The sequence below is a fragment of the Brassica napus genome, chromosome C9 (genome assembly GCF_020379485.1).
Source record: "Brassica napus cultivar Da-Ae chromosome C9, Da-Ae, whole genome shotgun sequence".
In the NCBI taxonomy this organism is placed as follows: domain Eukaryota; kingdom Viridiplantae; phylum Streptophyta; class Magnoliopsida; order Brassicales; family Brassicaceae; genus Brassica; species Brassica napus.
The window spans coordinates 30,830,707-30,849,230 of record NC_063452.1 but is presented as its reverse complement, the minus strand read 5'-3'; the positions used below and the strand labels follow the sequence as shown (position 1 = coordinate 30,849,230).

At 35.1% G+C, this 18,524-nt stretch overlaps 1 protein-coding gene and 1 non-coding gene across 2 annotated transcripts; both read right to left on the bottom strand.

The window, feature by feature from the left end:
- Positions 1–3,841: 3,841 nt before the first annotated feature.
- Positions 3,842–5,673, bottom strand: LOC106390631 (mitochondrial amidoxime-reducing component 1). The gene is made up of 8 exons (XM_013831135.3): positions 5,419–5,673; positions 5,119–5,268; positions 4,856–5,032; positions 4,687–4,775; positions 4,551–4,615; positions 4,390–4,492; positions 4,200–4,310; positions 3,842–4,121 (listed from the first exon to the last, which is right to left on the bottom strand). Exons 1-8 carry the CDS (start codon positions 5,540–5,542, stop codon positions 3,996–3,998), a joined length of 945 nt encoding a protein of 314 aa, XP_013686589.1. The 5' UTR covers positions 5,543–5,673; the 3' UTR covers positions 3,842–3,995.
- Positions 5,674–17,712: 12,039 nt separating this feature from the next.
- Positions 17,713–17,819, bottom strand: LOC125593657. Its single transcript, XR_007329557.1, has one exon. It is a non-coding gene; the product is annotated as a small nucleolar RNA R71 (small nucleolar RNA).
- Between the last annotated feature and the right edge of the window lie 705 nt (positions 17,820–18,524).

The window sequence follows — 18,524 nt, the reverse complement described above, 5'->3', positions numbered from 1 at the left end:
ATTTAAATTACTAAAAAGCTTCATAATCACAGTGGAGCGCATAGAGTTGTAGAAAATCAACACGAAGTAAGAAGAGGGTACAAGAAAATCAACAGTGAATCTCTATCATCATCAAGGTCATTAACCTAATTACACAGGTAAGACAAGGCTAGCGATGATTGACAGGTGTAAGATCAAAGAATGGTTATGCAAAGATGAGCAGTTATTTGTAATTGATAATACACCGGACGAAACTAAAGTTGGAATCACATTGATTCATTTTGATGGTGAAAAATCAACTTCACATCAAGCTTTGATGAAAGAGTATGAAGAAGTGTTGGTTTTAAGAAGTTGGAGAGGGTACAAGAACAGGCTCAAAGAAAGTTTCGAAGAGGTTCTTGATGATTCGATAGTTGAGCCGAAAGAATTGAGAGAGACAAAAGGTATTACAGAATATTATGCTAAGTTTGAACTAATCAGAACAAGACTCAGGATGTCAGAGGAGTACTGAATGAGTGCTTACTTAGCTTGTCTTCGCTTACATACACAAATGCATATTTATATGTTTCACCCTCAATATACTAGTCAATGTCCGGTCCTTGAGAGATTATATGAAAAAGCACATTCTAAGAGAGAAGTGAAGAGTAACTGGAATTCTCATAAACCTCAGTTAAACAATAATTAAAAGAAGGGGATCCTTAATAACAAGAAGGAAGATTGACCAAAGAAGGAGGGAAATGGCAAGATGAAACCATTTTTGTCCCAAGCAGAGTTGACTGAAAGGCGAGCTAAAGGTATGTTACTATTGGGATGAGAAGTTTACTCCTGATCATTACTTAAAACATAAGAAAACACAAGTTTTATGGAGTATGATGAGGAAGTGGAAGAATAGAAAGATGCAGAGACTGACATGAACGAGCAAATGGAGATTTTTGATATTGCTCAAAATTCTCTCAATGCAGTAGCTGGAGTATCAGATTATACTAGTATGCGAGTGAAGGGATTGCCTGGGAAGAAGCATTTTTATGTGTTGATTGATTCAGGATCCACACATAACTTCATGGATAAGAAGATTGCAAAGTTGCTGTGATGTTGTTTATTACCTACTGGAAGAACAAAAGTCTGTTGCAGAAGGTAGTAAAATAGAAGTTCGTGTGAAGATTGACAAATTCAAATGTCAGTTTCAAGGACATCAGTTTCAAGCAGATTTTATGCTGATTCTTTTGGGGTGTCATGACATTGTCTTTGGTGTGCAGTGGTTACACGCTCTTGGACCCATTACATGGGAATTTCAAGAGCGCTAACAATGCAGTTTCGTATGAGTAAAACCAAAGTAATGTTGGGAGGAATTAAATCGGGATCAGTGAGGGAAGTTAAGTCAAAAAGACTTGAACAACTCAAGCAGAAAGAGATCTAATTGCATATGACTTATGCTTATGATGAAGCAGAGAAGGATCAACAGAGTGTGAATACAGTGGAGTTAAATGCAGAAAAATAAGTGCAGAGTAAAGATATAGAAGAGTTGACTGGAGAATAAACTGATATTTTCAAGGAGCCAGATTAATTGCCACCATTTCGACCTAACCACAACCATAAAATCACATTGATGGGAGAGTCTAATCCAGTGAATCAGAAATGTTACTGTTATGCAGTATACCAGAAAGATAAGATTGATAAAATAGTCAAGGAGTTATTACAGGCTGGGACAATTCAACCTAGTTATAGTACTTACGCTTTCCCGGTGGTACTAGTCAAGGAGAAGGATACCCCATGGAGGCTCTGTGTAGAATAGATAACGCTCAACAGTATGACAATTAAGGACAAGTTTCCTATTCCTTAAATAGAAGATTTAATGGTACGAGTTAGGAGGATCCAGAGTATACTCAAAGATTGATCTGCGAGCAAGTTATCATCAAGTTAGAATGGTACTTGAGGACATTCGTAAAACAACATTTCGTACGCATAATGGTCATTATTAGTATGTGGTGTTGTCTTTTGGGCTAACTAATTCTCTAGCCATTTTTCAAGGCTAGATGAATAATGTTTTCAGAGACTAATTGTGGAAGTTTGTCCTTATTTTCTATGACGACATATTGATCTACAGCCCTAATATGACTGAGCATCTTGTTTATCTCATGGTGGTATTTGAACTGATGAAGCATAATCAATTGTATGCTAAAAAGAGCAAGTGTCCTTTTGTAACAGCACGAGTACTGTATTTGGGACACTTCATTAAAGGAGTATCAATTGTGTAAACATACCTGCGAAGACCAAGAGGCATCCGAAAATGAATTGTTTATTCCATTATGAGCTTCCACCTTGTGAAAAGCCATGACCTAGGGGTGGGCATTCGGGTTCGGATCAGGTATTTCAGATTTTTGAGTATTTCGGTGTAGAGGTATATAACCCGTTCGGGTATTTCTGTAATTCGGGACGGGTTCGGATATTTTTTGTTCATATTTAGCTATTTCGGATCGGGTTCGAATATTTAGATTTTGAAAGAAAAAAACATTAAAATTAAAATTTCATTTTTCAATTTTCTTGTATTTAAAAATATAACTTTCACTTTACTAATTTTTTTTTTTATTTTTAATAGATAGAATGGTTAATAGATTTGGACATAACATTTTAAAACTAAAAAAGACACTAATTTGGTTATTATTTTTAAATTTTGGATGTAACTTTTGTTAATTCTTGAAACAAAAACTTTACATGCATTTTAAGTAAGTAGCAAATCATTTCTCCCGTAATTATATGTAGATTATATGAACTTAAAGTATATATAGTATCAATATAAATATTTGAAATAAAATGAGAGATATAAACTAGAAATATAAGGTTAGTAATACATATATGTTCGGTTATCTTCTGATATCCATTCGGGTTATTACCCGTTCGGGTTCAGATATCCAATCTCTCATAATTCAATACCCGTTCGGATATTTTGCTACTTTGGTTGGGATTTCGGTTCGGGTTTTTCGGATTGGGTTCGGATACGGGTTTAGGTATCGGGTAAAATGCCCACCCCTAGCCAAAGGTTTGGTACTTCAGAACCATGAGCCATTTTGACTACTCTTAACAGACCAAATGGATCCTTTCCTAATCAAGTGTTTCTTTACCCAATTAACCCATAAGGAATAATTACTTGAGAGAATTTTTCAAAGTAGCTTTAAGCAACAGACTATCTCTTTTAAGGGTCTCAGACTTAATCATCCTTCTGTCTTTAGCTTGCATATGTCGTTCGAACTGACTTTAGCCTTTTTTACATTCATTTTCGAGCCATAACATAAGAAGGCAGAGCAAAGTTTTTCAATCTCTTCCAAGCATTTACCCGAAAGTCTAAAAGCTGATAACCAGAAATTTGTTGTGATTCTTTTCTAAGAACTTAACACACTGCTGGTTACTAGAGTTCATTGTTGGAGAAAATTCTTCTTAATCCATAATCTTCTACAATTTGAGCTATGAATCCACGTTTAATGAATGTTAATTCGATCATAAAGGTGAACATGTTTACTTTTATCACAAGTCGTTCATGTCCCTAGGCAAATAGATTCTTCCAAAAGGAAAATACATGGAACCATTGCCGACTAAACTCATAATCAATATATCGTGGAGATTGCCGGCGAAGTAACTTGCTAGGTGTCGTAAAGTTTCGAAGACATGGGGTTCTATGCTTGATTTTACACCTTGTAAGCCATGTAGAGGATCTTGTTAGCCATGCGAAGCAACTCGAGTCGAGCATATCTATTTTAAAGCAATGGGCAACGTCATTTGTTTCTCTATCTTGGCGATTTTCATATTTTCTGTCGGGTTTGTATTTACATTCCCTAGTTGTGTTACATGTTACTTGGGAGCACACTAATGTTTTAACCAATATTAATAGGCTTTTCATAATGATAAAGTTTAAAGGTTTGGGTTTGATTGTCAGTAGAAATGATATATACAAGTGCTCTGATAAAGCTTGGTGTCCTCGGATAAACTTGCACAATGTACAGAATGCACATTTTCTTGTTTTTTCAAGTTGCTGCTTCAGTAGGAGAGGAGAGTTTTCCAAGGACAAAAACAGAATCACCAATCTCGATTGTTTTTGTTATTCCATCCCCAAACCCATCTTTCAAAACCATGTTCTGTCCAAAGTATATCTGCATCATCATCATCATCATTCAAAACTCCCATATTCAATCATTATGACGATAAACCCAACAATGTTTTTTGAGTACCTTTCCCTGTGGTTTCTTCTGTGGCTGTAAGACTTTGTCTGATCTGAAACTCCTCAGAGTCTCAATTGGCTCTTCACCTCCAATTCCAGTGTCTTGATTTATCGTCGGTACCTGATCATCCAAAACAATTTAAAAGCTTACCCTTCAAACAAAAACAAAGAAAGTATATAACGAAGTAGGCTGTATATACCTTGCAACGAGAGCATAATTTCACACCATGAAAGGTGAAATTGTCTATAAGGATCTCTGTCCATAAGTCCTCAGCAAATGGTTCACATCCATCAACCAAGATGCTGTGACAAGAAAGTTGATCAAGTGTTGTTACAAAGCAATAATTTGAAACAAACATACTTGGGTCTGAATCGGCTGATCGGTACAGGCTTCTTGAGAAGCTCATTCAGGGCATCAAGGGAACCCTATAAAACGTAATGTAACTATTCTGAGCAGAACAAGAACCCAAGCAACTTCCTCGTTCATGGTGACTGACCTGTGATATAAGCAAGAAAGGGTACATATCTGAGAACATCGCAAAGTGACCTGGAGCGTAGTTTGGATCCACAGGTCTTGTCTCAGAGTCTGCAAAACAAACAGCAAAGCACGCATGAAGCTAAAGCTATAAAAGGATCAACTGATTATGACATGAAAATGTAAAAAACCTGAATCAAAACGAACAAGTCGACAAGGCTTCCCAACAAAAGTTGTAAACCAGTTAGAGGCTTCCTCTCCTTCATCAAGTGCGGAGCCAAACCACTCCCAGACTGAGACACCATCGGCTATTTTCTCAGGTTTAGCTAGTGAAACCATAAGTACATCCATGCCAGGAGCTCTAACCACTGTAACACACACCCCCAAACAGAGATGAGAAAAAAAAAAGAATATCTTAAAAATTCAGTTGAAGAATAAAAAGACAAAATCTTACCCATGTTAGAGTTGTTGTCGGGCTCCCAGTCCTGTGCAAACGCATGTTTAGGCATTTCAACTTCAATCAAGGAAAGCTTTGGTTCCACTCTTTGAGTCAATCCTCTTCCTTTAGAGTTCACAATCAACCAGTTTCTATCCCATCGAAACCCTAACCAACCAATCACACACATAAATATTAAATAATTTCCACTCAGAGAATACTTACAACGCCCACAAATTTCATTTGAATCAAGAGCACAAATCATCAAGAACACATCAACATAAGCAAACAAGCGGATTATTGTCTCTGATTAAATACCTGTGGGAGTGAGAGAAGCCTGAGACAAAGATATCCCTCGACAAGATTTGATCGGATAGACATACAGAGAGGCTACTCTTCCCGCGATTTCACCTGCCGGCGACGGAGACAAAGCGTTGTCCATATCTCTCTCTCTCGCCCTATCTTTCTGATTCTCTAAGTATTCACATAATTGCACATATGCTCCCTAGAGTTTTTATCTGAACCGATTAAACGCTTCACACTTTGATTTATGACTGAATAAACCTCATAGTCTGTTTCATTTTTACAACCCCAAGTCCCGTACCAATTCAGCCTGTAAAATTAACTGATGATCAGAGACCTCTTGGTTTGTTGTTCTAATATACGCCACTTTTCTAGTTACCCAAGGTAACTTTGTGACTTTTAATTATATCACAAGTCACTTATTGTTCTTCTGAGTAGTTTTGACCTCTGTTCTAAAAATCGGCCGCTAACACGTCATTCTTCCGCCCCGATTTATGTCAAATCGGTTAAAAAAATCGGATATCTGATTTTTTCCGTCTAGACCGCATAAATGACCGCCTAGCCGCCTAATCTATTTTTTTTTATTATTTTATTATTTTTTATTATTTTTATTTTATTTTTAATAATATTTTTATTTGTTTATTTGATCTAAAATTTTATAAATATCAATTATATTCATAATTTTGATGAAAATTACACTATATTAAGTTTATATATTATATTTGTGTGTTTTATACAATCTTAAATATGAAAATGTATTAATGTTATACATAATTAAAGATTAACATGTTTTATAACATAGTAAAAAATCTAAAAATTCTGCCCCGCATAATTTCCGATTAATCTCCGATTTTTTCTTTAGGCGTTAGACCCAACCCAACCGCCCGACTAGCGCCTAGCGCGTTCCCGAATAGGGGTTTTAACTTTTTTTTTACTTACTTTTCTCTAGCTAATCGTAACTAAAACAATATTTTTTGTTTACTTTTGTTTTAAATATTTTTATTAAAAATTTGTCTGACATTTTGCTTCTTTTCTTTCCTTTTCACCAGAAGTCATATGTTTTCTAACAAAAATCATAACTTATATATTCCTTCGGTCAGCAATTTTAGGTCAGTCCGTCTTTCTTTTCTTCTCCTACGACCAGCAACAAGCGGCGCTCCACTCCTCCTTGTCAACAAGCGGCGCTCCACTCCTTGTCCTCCGTTTGATCCTAGCTGCCGCTGTCGTTTCGTCGCGTCTATAGCCACCGGCAAATGGCCTATCAAGTTCATAGATCCATCTAGTTTTGTCCAACTTTTACTTTTTACATCTTATGTCTTTGTACTTTTTGATTCTTCTCAATTTGGTGCAAACTCTATAAACCTTTAATTTCTTCCTCAAATTTGGCCCCAACTTCTAGATGCGAACTTCAGCCCCCAAAATATGTAAATATTTATAAAAATGCAATATGAACACCTAAATGACTTAAATGAACTAAAATAAGATATTAAAAATTATTAAAATCATAAGGTATCACCATATTTACAAATATACATATGTACATCAATTGATTTGTAGACAAAAAGTTTTGATTTGTAAATAATATGACATGGTTTTTGATTTTTTTTTCTTCTAGAATTTGAGAGTTTTTTCAACGTAACAACCGGTTGAAAAAAAAGTCCCCAAATTTTACCATTAGAAGTTGTAATAGATTAATTTATTCTTAAATATGACTAGAGAAACATTATAATTAAGATTTACAATTGTCATATATGTGCACGTATGAACATGTGTACATTTTTGCAAGTGTACATTTGTGTATTATTAAAGTAATCTATCTATTTATATAAAGAAGGGTTTCATCCCTCTTCCTTGCGCCACATGGGATGCCAGCTAGATAATTCACTATCTCTCATCGCGACACGTGTCCACTTAACTGAAGCTCTGCGTTTTACCAACGAAGGATTATTTATAGGCCTTTAAATTACGTCTTTTGGTCCGAAAAAACAGACTAAAGCGTTGCTTGTTAGTCGACATAATCTTCTTCTCGAGTAGCCGCCATAGCTTTCATCGTCAACTGCAAACTCTGAATGGGTCAACTATTAATGGAGATTCTGAAAATTGTTCAGGACGTGTCTTCGTGAGGTGTCTATGCGTTCATCTCGATTCGTGACGTTTCGTTGGCGATTCTTCTTCAACCCGCTACGAGTTGCATTGATTCAACTCCATTGATGACTTTTAACTCTTTCAACCCACTACAACCACGATCACTCATTCAATGATTCTTATATCTCTTCCAGTAGGTCGATCTCCACCTATAAAAGGTCAGGCTTCATCTCTGAACATCATCTTCTGATGTACAAAACTGCACACATAAACTAAAGTTGTGTTATCTGATAGTCTTGGTTAGGTAGTTGGTTCAGGTGGCTGGTTCGTATAGTTTTTAAATTCCTTGCAAAAATGTAGAGATGATATTTGTGTATGTGCTTTTAATTATCTGTGCGTAGAAAGACTGTGGCTCTGAATTTACGGATTATCTAAGGTTCTAGGAAAACAATTAGGGCACAAAGGAGAACATAAAGCTTCATTCAACGTTTTGGTTTCGTTTGATCATACTGTGTTTACTATGTATGACATGGAATTCATCCTGTTTTAAGGGTGCGATTACAGATCGTAAAAATCCTGCCCTAATGTATCATTACATGTCTTTCTTTGTCCAAACAAGCATTTTCCTGATTCTATATAGTTTAAATTTTTCTTGAGAGAATGTGTCAGGTCCATACAAGTCGGGATTAGACTGTCCGGTTTTGAGTTGATGAAAATGTTAAGATCTGATGCTCTTTCTTTGAGTATTGTTCTTAGATACATTTATTGTATGTTACTTATGAATTCTTAAGTGTTGTCTTACTCTAAAAAGTTTGTTTGTTTTCATTTACTTTAATGGAAGCGGCCACCTTTTGTTAAGAATAGATTACTTTAACGAGACGACACAAATTTTAAATAATGATTCCACCTTTGCAGGCTTGAAAGACAGCCTAGAAGAGTTCTAGAAAATCATCAGAGCAATCATTGTTTGAAGCAAATTTACACAACCAGATAAGTAATCTATTTACTCAGGTATCTAGCATTATCAAAATCTCTAATCCTTTTTTCCACTCACTTTTAAAATTACAATCCAGAAACATCAAAATCTGATCAAGCTATTGAATCCGTATGTAAGTTAAACATCTGAAAGCTCAAGTTTTGTGATGAAGTTCTAAACCTTTTAAAGTTAAAAAGATATACATATAATTGGATTGGCCTTTGATTTTTAACAGTTTTTTTTTTGCTACTGTTAATATCATTAAAATGAAACAAGATTTACATCTAGATAATCTAATTTTAGTGTTGCCTAAAGGGCTTTCGGTTCTTCCTTGCAGAGATACTGTTTTTGATATGATGATCAATATTGTGAAAAATAGTTGCAGTGGTAAGTGAGGTGATGTTGTGAAGAACAATGTTACCCTGTATCCAAATATGAAACACGACAGCTTGAGACATCATTTTCCGAAGGAGGAGCCGGTGCTTCCATCTCATAGTAGCAGCTGAAGCAGAAACAGTACTGACGTTGGAACTGTTGGCATGATTACTTCTGTTCCATGCTAGCAGTTCTCACCAATTAATAAACATTTGCAATGGCCCGCTTATACGTGAGAAAATCATACTCCATATCTGAGCTATAGTCACAGCTGAGAAGAAGATGATCTCTGGTTGCTGGATCCCGAGAACCGAGGTACCTTGATGTTTGGCTGAGTATGCTTGATCTGAAAATATTTACATTCGTATGTATACATACACAATTGGTACTATAGATTGTTTTGTGATACATTATTATTAGTTAATACAAAGAAAGGTCCATTTCCGTTGACCAAACATGTGAAAAACAAAGATGAACAAATGAACTGAACATAATAAAACTAACAACCTGACAAGAACATAAATTAAACTAAATGATCTAATCTTAAACAAATAGATCACAATATTTACATCCTCAAAATAATTACAAACATAGCCCACTATAACCACATCAACCGGTGAATTTGAAATATAGCTAATTGCAACTGAGAATGAGATCAATATTCTTACATCAAACAATTTTAATTGAAAGAGAAAATAAAAATTAAAAAATAGTAATCAATAAATAATGATTATCATTTAATTTATAATCAAATTTTAAAAGTAAAATAATATTAGACAGAATACGTAAACTCAATATCAAAGTCTGACTATTGACAAGGTAAACTTGGGATTCCGTAGACAAGAGAAAGAGACAAGAAATTCATCATGAAGTTGAGATTCATCTCTTTTCATTTCTTTATTCTTATTCATAAAGATGGTCTGATTTGCTTGATTAAATATAAAGTTTTGTCCTTTGAGGTAGTTTGCTTTCGAGTTTGTCATTTAGTTTGGTCTTCGTCTAACTTTTCATTTGTAATGGCTTCTCATAAATTGGTTTGGAGGACAATAGCATTCAGTTGTTTTGGTCGATTTTGACATGGCTTATTTTCTATCATAAAATAGTTCGGTTTGGTATAGAAAATAACACTGTTAAGTTAAAGTAAAATCATGTTAACCAAACTTTTACATAACAATCTAGCTAGATAATTTTTTTTCCAGGCCATTAATTTCTAACTAATAACAATCAATAATTGACTGGATTGAATAAATATAACCAAAAACACCAAACAAACAAAAAAGACAGAAATTTATTACTCTTTAGTCAACAATTCAACGTAATTAATTATGTTACAATGCATTTCGTAACCATAATAACCCATTATATTTGTAACATAACATAAAGAAAATAAATACCTCAAATATAACACAACTACCAAAAAACAATAACAATTGTTAATATTAGCAGTCACTAACATTGTTCAAAACAACTATATAAGATATTCAACAGAGAGTTCCTCAAAATTAAAATCTCATTCTCCACTATATTAAATACCCTCACAAAACAAAACAAAACAAAAAAAAAATTCAATGGTATTTAAAAATTCAATTTCATTCTCTTTTTATCGATTTAGTTAGATTTAACTAATAATGCTCAAATCACAGCAATAGGGAGAATGTTATGAGTGTTATAACACTATAAAATCTTGCAACTATGCAGAGAAATGTTATGAGTATTATAACACTATAAAATCTTGCAATTATGAATCAAATCGCAGCAATACGGAGAATGCTCCCATGTCAATTTTTAGTTATATAATTGGAATTTGGTGTAGACAACACTAATTGTTTAACGTAATTGCACTCACAACCAACTGAACATAAAAGAAAATTAACACATCTAATACTATAAACCGAATGAGTACCCCGAAAATCTATAACATAGTTTACATATTTATAAATATTAAATATATTTAGTTTAAAAATAATCAATTAATTTAAAAATATTTTTTATTAGTCAAGATACCAAAAATTATATTTTACTAGAATATATTTTTGAGAAATTCCCTACAATAGCCATTTTTAAGTTTTTGTCACAAAAATAGCCCTCAATGAAGAAAATGACCAAAATAAGTTTTATTAAAGGGTAACTAATCTAGACTTAGGGTTAACTAATCTAGACTTAGGGTTTAGAGGTAGGGGTGGGTTTTGGGGATGGAGTTTCAAATTTTTTTTAAAAAAATATATATATATATATATATATTAAAATTTTCAAAAAAAAAAGGGCCATTTTAGTCATTTTTTTTTCTTTAGGGCTATTTTTGTGAGAAAAACTTAAAAATGGCTATTTGAGAAAATTGCTCTATATTTTGTTTTATCTAAAATACTTAAAAGTATTTGAATTATTCGAAATTTTTTCTGAAAATCCAAAAATCTGATATTAATCCGAAAAAACTATTCTTTTTTTTTAACCTTTTAACCCAAATTAATCGAAAAACCAGAACCGACCTGGAATCGAATAGGATCCAAAATTATTTTTGATATAAGCCGGTATTCAACTTTGTTATCCGAACCAAACCAAAAACCAAAATCACCGAACCTAACAGAAACCGAACCTAACAAAAATCACCGAACCTACCCAAACAGACTTTAAACCCCTAGAACCAAAGAATCAAACCGGAATAGAATTAAATACAATGAATGCAAACCTAAACAGGAAAAATCATACAAAAAATAATAACCTAGATTACAAGTAAAATATAATCCACCCGAAGGGCAGGCTGACTCTAGTTACTATAAAATCATGTTTTCTCATTAAGACCTCAAATCACATTTTCAAGTTAAAAACTTAAAATCGAAAAATCACGTTTTTGTCAAGCTCGCAAAAATCATTTTTGCTGTAAACACTGTTAAAATCAGATTTTTAATTAAATCGCAAAAATCATCTAATAACAATTGAAATCGTCTAGCATAAAGACGAGTAATTCATTTGGGATTCATGTGAAAGTAAGCGTTTCAAAACTAAAGATATCATATGATTTTAATAATTTTGAGAATCTTGTTTTAGTTCATTTAGATCATATTAGGTTGCATTTTATGTGTATATATTGAATTTGTATATTCATTTGCATATCACAGGGGATAAATGTAAATTTGGAAGTTTGAGGGTGAAACTGAGAAGCAATATGTACGTTTAAAGAGTATTGGGGTCAAAATTGAAATGAGACAAAAATTGAGGGACCAGATTGATATATGGTGTTTTTGACATCTTGTATATATGTTTTCTAATTGGTTTTCAAGTCTTTCTCGAGTCTTCCTAGTCTTTTTCGAGTCATTACAGGTTTGGAGTTGCATATGAGAGAAGTAAGATCATCTGGAGCAAAAGAGTTAGAAAGAACCCGAATTGAAGATTTTCACGAGCGGAGCAACCTTGCAGGCTGTTCTCGAGCGTGCGGAGGAATCCGAGTGCATGTTCCAGCGGCTGAGATTTTTCTGGAAACTTCTAATATTTCGGGATTTTACTTAGGGTTCCCTCTTTTTCCTCCCAGACCGCCACAAACCTTCAAATATATCTTTTATTATTATTTTGGACATACTATGTGACTTTAGAGAGAGATTTTTGGGGAGAGAAAACTTGTAACCTTGTTGAGGGAGAAAAATCTCTACATCCTTTGGGGAAGATTTCTAAACTCTCTTGATTTTTTATTATTGATTCAGACATGTTTTCTTCATCTATTATCTATGTGTTTTCTTGTTTCATGGCTGAGTAGTCAGCTTGTTGATAAAACATGGATTTTATCCGCTTTTAGCCATGGTATATAGGTGTTTTTAAATAAATTATAGTTGTTTTGGAGTCTTTTTAGTATGTTTTCAGGTTCTGAAGTGATTTGAAGGAAAGTGGTGATTTTGGTGCATTTTGGAGATAAAATGATAAAGACCCGTAGCTGACCATCGACCAGCCTAGTGATTGATGATCGAGGATGATAATCGATCAACACACACTCTGTGTTGTCGATCGACGGTGAAGCGCGAAAAAGCCAGATTGGTTCCATCCAACTTTAAGCCCAAGTCCCACAAAAATTACCAAATTACCCTTGACGAGTTTTAACCTAATATTTATGTGTTATGCCATTGTTCTAGCCAACACACGCTTTCTTACTTTTATACAGCAAAATACTTAGTGTTTTAGGTTTGGAGAGAAGATCCAAGAACTCCTTCAGAGATTTGTTATTGGAACTCCAATTTTCTACTCTATTCTATTTATGCAGTTTTCTTACTTCTTTGTGATTAATTGTTTAGCTATGTCTGAGTAGTTCTCCTTGTTAGATTTAGGATTCAGATATTCATGAGGGATTAGCCCAAAATATAGAATTGCTAAGTATTAGGATATCCAACAATTAAATTGTTCTTAATACATGTGTTCTAGAGTAGCTAACTAGGACTTTGCCTATAGATATTAGGGCACAAGCGGAAGTTTGGTTCTCTGTCTGAATTAGTTTAGATTGTGCTAGAATTGCTAGAAACAAGCGGAAGCTGATTTAGTTAAACCTAGTGAACACGTCAAACCCGTGCGTAACGCTCCCTGGAAGGTTCATCAATCGACAACTCATTAGTTGTATCGATCGACGGGCTGAAAGGTGGATCGACCGATAACTCGTTGTTGGTATCGATCGACACTTTCTCAGAACCAACAAGCGATAGCTGAGGTCCTAGACCCGGCGATAGATAGTCTAAAAATACGGAAGTTGATCGACTATTCTTATTGTTTGAGTTCTAGAATCTCCTAGACTATATTTCCGAAGTGATTTTGCCACATGTCATCTCTACAATCAATTTCACAAAACAAATATGACATGGCTACTGAAATTGATGACATGGCTTCCGAAAAAATATGACATAGATAATTTTATTAAATGTTGATTTATATTTTTGGCAAACTTATTAGAATATGTTAATAATTCATATATTACATTTAATATTGATATTTCTTTTTGGTAAACTTTTTTAAATATGGTAATAGCTCATACATCATCTATAAAATAAATATATTCATATATAACATTTCAAATTTTGAAATATTATTACTTTTGTATAATTATACAATTTGTATTACCAAAACTTTAAAAAATTTCTACAATTTTTTTAAAAAATTAAATATCTAATCGTAAGATCATTAGTTTCTTATATATCTACAAATTTTATAAATATTGTTGAGGCTAAAATTTTGATAATTATACAATTTTATATCATTTTTATTAGTTTTATACAAATTGATTTAATATATATCAAATCTATATTAAACATTAGTAAGAAAATAGTAAAATCTATAATATTTAATAAATTTTATTTTTAAATATAAGTTAGACTTAAAAAATTCCTTACTGCACATGGTGCAGGAAAACCCTAGTATCCAATATATGCTTAGTATATATATCTCTATACTCCTGATTGAATAGAAACCCTAAGTTTAATGCTTTCCATATTTGTCTTAAAATCTCAATCAATCAATCGAATAATTACTTGTTCACAACCCTGCTATTTACATTTAAACTTGTTTGCCTAGCTTAACCACATAACTAGTATATCTATTGTGTGTCTTAGCTCCTCGTGAATTCGATCCCTAAGTACTGCAACTCGACCTCTTATTTGAGAGAATACAAATCACTTATAGGGTAATTTGAGTGATATCAAATTTGGCGCCGTTGCCGGGGAGCTTCGATCACGATTATATCAAATTTAGTTAAGTTTAGTCTAGGTTTTTGTTACTTGCAAAAACTGATAAATTTAATTTCTTGTCTTTTAAGGTGCATGCCTAGCAGTAACAAAAGCAAGAAGGAACAAACACTGCTCTTTTCAGATCCTGCAAACTTAGAACACTCAATCCACAGAGAAAAACGCACCGCATCGATCGACAACAACACCCGTTTGTCGACTAAGACTATTATTCCGCCGACCGTCCATACCCACCCGATATCGATCATCATTCCACCTCACACATCGATCGATACTGAGCTGCAAGACATGGTTGTGACTATAGTTCTAATTCAGGATGCGACTGGAAACCTGCACGACCAGGAGGGTCATCTGCGTAATGCAGCAGGCCAGAAGATAGATGATCAGGGGGTTGTAATCCCTGATACTGATGTTGATATTGCAGCTGCTCAAGCTGTAGGTGAGGCTGCTAGACCGAGGACATTAAATGATTACAACAGGCCAAATAGTACTACGAGAACAAATTTGCCATCCATCCACCAGCCATTCAAAGGCAAGACTTTGAGTTGAAGCCTCCGTAATACCATGGATTTTACCCACTTTTATCGATGGTATATAGGTGTTTTTAAATACATTATAGTTGTTTTGGTTTTGAAGTGATTTGGAGGAAAGGGGTGATTTTGGTGCAGTTTGGAGATAAAATGATAAAAATCCAACGCTGACCATCGACAAGCCTAGCGATCGGTGATTGAGGATGATAATCAATCGACACACACTCGATGGCGAAGCGCGCAAAGGCCAGATTGGTTCTAGCCGACTTTAAGCCCAAATCCCACAAGAATTACCAGATTATCATTAGCGAGTTTTAACCTAATATTTATGTGCTCTGCCATTGTTCTAGGCAACACACGCTTTCTTACTTTCATACATCAAAATACTTAAGAGTTTTAGGTTTGGAGAGAAGATCCAAGAACTCCTTCAGAGATTTGTGATTGGAACTCAAATTTTCTACTCTATTCTATTTATGCAGTTTTCTTACTTCTTTGTGATGAATTTCTTAACTATGTCTGAGTAGTTCTCCTTGTTAGATTTAGGGTTCAGATATTTATGAGGGATTAGCCCAAAATATGGAATTGCTAAGTATTAGGATATCCATCAATTACATCTTAATGCATGTGTTCTAGAGTAGCTAACTAGGACCTTGCCTATAGACATTAGGGCACACGCGGAAGCTTGGTTCTCTGTCTGAATTAGTTTAGATTGTGCTAGGATTGCAAGAAACAAGCGGAAGCTGATTTAGTTAAACCTAGTGAACACGTCTAACCCATGTGTAATGCTCTCTGGAAGGTTCATCGATCGATAACTCATTAGTTGTAACGATCGACGGGATGAAAGGTGTATCGACCGATAACCCATTGTTGGTATTGATCGACATTTTCTCAGGACCAACAAGCGACAGTTGAGGTCATAGATCCGGCGATAGATAGTCTAAAAATACAGAAGTTGATCGACTATTCTTATTGTTTGAGTTCTAGAATATCCAATATATACTTAGTATCTATATCTCTATAATCCTGATTGTCTGAATAGAAACCCTAAGTCTAACGCTTTTCATTTCTGTCTTATAACCCCAATCAATCAATCAAATAATTACTTGTTCACAACCCTGCTATTTACATTTAAACTTGTTTGCCTAGCTTTACCACATAACTAGTAGATCTAATGTGTGTCTTTGCTCCCCGTGAATTCGATCCCTAAATGCTGCAACTCGAACTCTTATTTATGAGAGTACAAATCACTTATAGGGTAATTTGAATGATATCACTTTCTTAGTCTAGGGTGTTAGGGTGTTAGATCCGTGAGCTAAACATAAATAAGTTAATCATTCGATTGTCTTCAATCATAACTGTTCTTATTGCTTGCATTAATCTGATAGTTTAATGTCTAAACTTAGGTTTATTCTACTCGTTAATCGTGTAGTAGATAGCTTGACATGATATGAATGAGCCTTGCATCCCTAACCAGCGAAAGTAGATGTTAGGGTATTTTGTGAACAGATCATACTTGATCTTAATGTTTGTCATCGCGTCTCAGTCCAAACGATAGTTTAGGTACTGAGATCGATTGACAAAAGGTGAAGCACCACGACAGTGGGCTAATCTATCTTAAGTGGTCCGAGTTCTAGATTAGTGCTAAATTAAACATAATTAATTGTTTTGCTCACACTTGTTTAACATCCGATCAACCACCCTAGGCTAGCATTCTCTTTAATCTAAAACCCAAATCAAATCATGTTACTTGTCCTTCAAGATTTCTTACTTTTAAAACCCCCATATTATTTTAGCTTGATATTGATCTCATAGAAATAAAGTGAAAACTGGTCCTCTAGAATTGAATCTCAAATATTACAACAACACAGTTTGGTTGCAGTTGAAAAGACACAATTTTAGTGTATCAAGTTTTGGCGTCGTTGTGACGGGGACCATCTTTTTACCTTAATATTTTGGTTATATATTTAGTCTTAGACCTCTAACTTGCTCTATCATATTTTGTGCAGCTAATGTTCCAGGTGCATGACCAGTAGACATACTCGCAAAAACGCACAAGGAGAATTAGTTATGCTTACCAACCAGGAGCTAGCAATGTTAGAAAGAACAGACAAGGCCGACCAACACCACTATGGGTGACTACGGCAACCAGGATGATCTCGCTGTCACAATGCAATAGCAGATGCTTCAGATGCAGCAGACCATCCAATCTCAGCAAGAAGATGCTCTACTCGCCGCGCAGCAGTAGCAGGAACAGCTGGAGCAAGCTACTCCGATTGGGCAGAGAAACCTTCTGTGTAACTTCCTTACTATGCGCTTTGCCATTGCTCCTCCACCCGGCACCAGACAGGACTTTGAGATCAATCCTGCTTTGATCGATCTGGTGCAGAGAAAAGTGTTCATTGGTTTCCCGACAGAGATTCCAATAAAGCACATTGAGAGCTTTGAAAGATTCTGCAGCTTTACTTGCGCAAATGCCGTACCACCAGACTACATCAAGGGCATGTTATTTCCGTTCTCTCTTGATGGAAAGGCTGCACGGTGGTTGAACTCTCTCTCCACTGGATCTATTAGTTCGTGAGAACATGTCCGATCAGCGTTCCTGAACAGTTTCTACACAAAGGAGAGAACAACTGCATTGAGGAACAAGATCACCTCTTTCAGACAGCTCACTGATGAGCCTTTTTGCGACGCATGGGCGCGTTTCAATGAGTACCGCAGAGAATGCCCTCACCATGGATTTGATGATGATTATCTTCTAGGCTTTTCTATGATGGAGTAGACTTGGAATACCGAAGTTGTCTAAACTCGTAGAGCAATAGGGACTTCATGACTCAGACCATTGATGGAGCGTTTAAGCTGATTGAGAACATGGTAGCTAGCTCAACCAATGAGAATCATGAGAGCAACCGCTCCAAGAAAATCAACAGTGTCGACACCCAGAAGATAGATGAGCTGACAGCTAAGGTTGATCAGCTACTAAAAACAACCAAGGAAAAATCTTCAGCATGGAGCAAGCTATGGGTGGGCAGATTCAGAACACTCAAGAGGTTGCTCTTGGGGCTGAAAAGAAAGGAAACTATCAGAAAGGCTTCCTGCAGAACTTTCAGGGTAAAAATTTAGTTTTCAGTCAGGCACAAAACCAGTTTGTGGGTCAAAATAAGAATCAGAACCAGAACCAGAAACAACCGCAGAGCAACCAGCAAGATCCTCCAGCTGCCGCAAATGGTCCACCAGATGAGCTGAAGGGTCTGGATATGATGATGCAACAGCTGTTGCAGGGTCATCAAGTTCAGGCCAAGGCGTTGAATCAGTTTACCACAAACATCAACACTAGGATGGAAAACATGTTCACCGAGCTGAGTACCAAATATCATACTGTGAGCAACCACATAAGGAGGATTGATGTTCAGCTTGTTCAAACAGCTGAAAGTGTCAGATTCTCTA

What these genes read in the sequence shown, in the direction of transcription:
- LOC106390631 (XM_013831135.3), bottom strand. Translation starts at nt 5,542, where the DNA reads ATGGACAACGCTTTGTCTCCGTCGCCGGCAGGTGAAATCGCGGGAAGA. An exon ending in GGCTTCTCTCACTCCCACAG is followed by an intron (nt 5,269 to 5,418) that starts GTATTTAATCAG and finishes TTGGTTGGTTAG; the next exon opens with GGTTTCGATGGGATAGAAAC. An exon ending in AATTATGCTCTCGTTGCAAG is followed by an intron (nt 4,311 to 4,389) that starts GTATATACAGCC and finishes TTGGATGATCAG; the next exon opens with GTACCGACGATAAATCAAGA.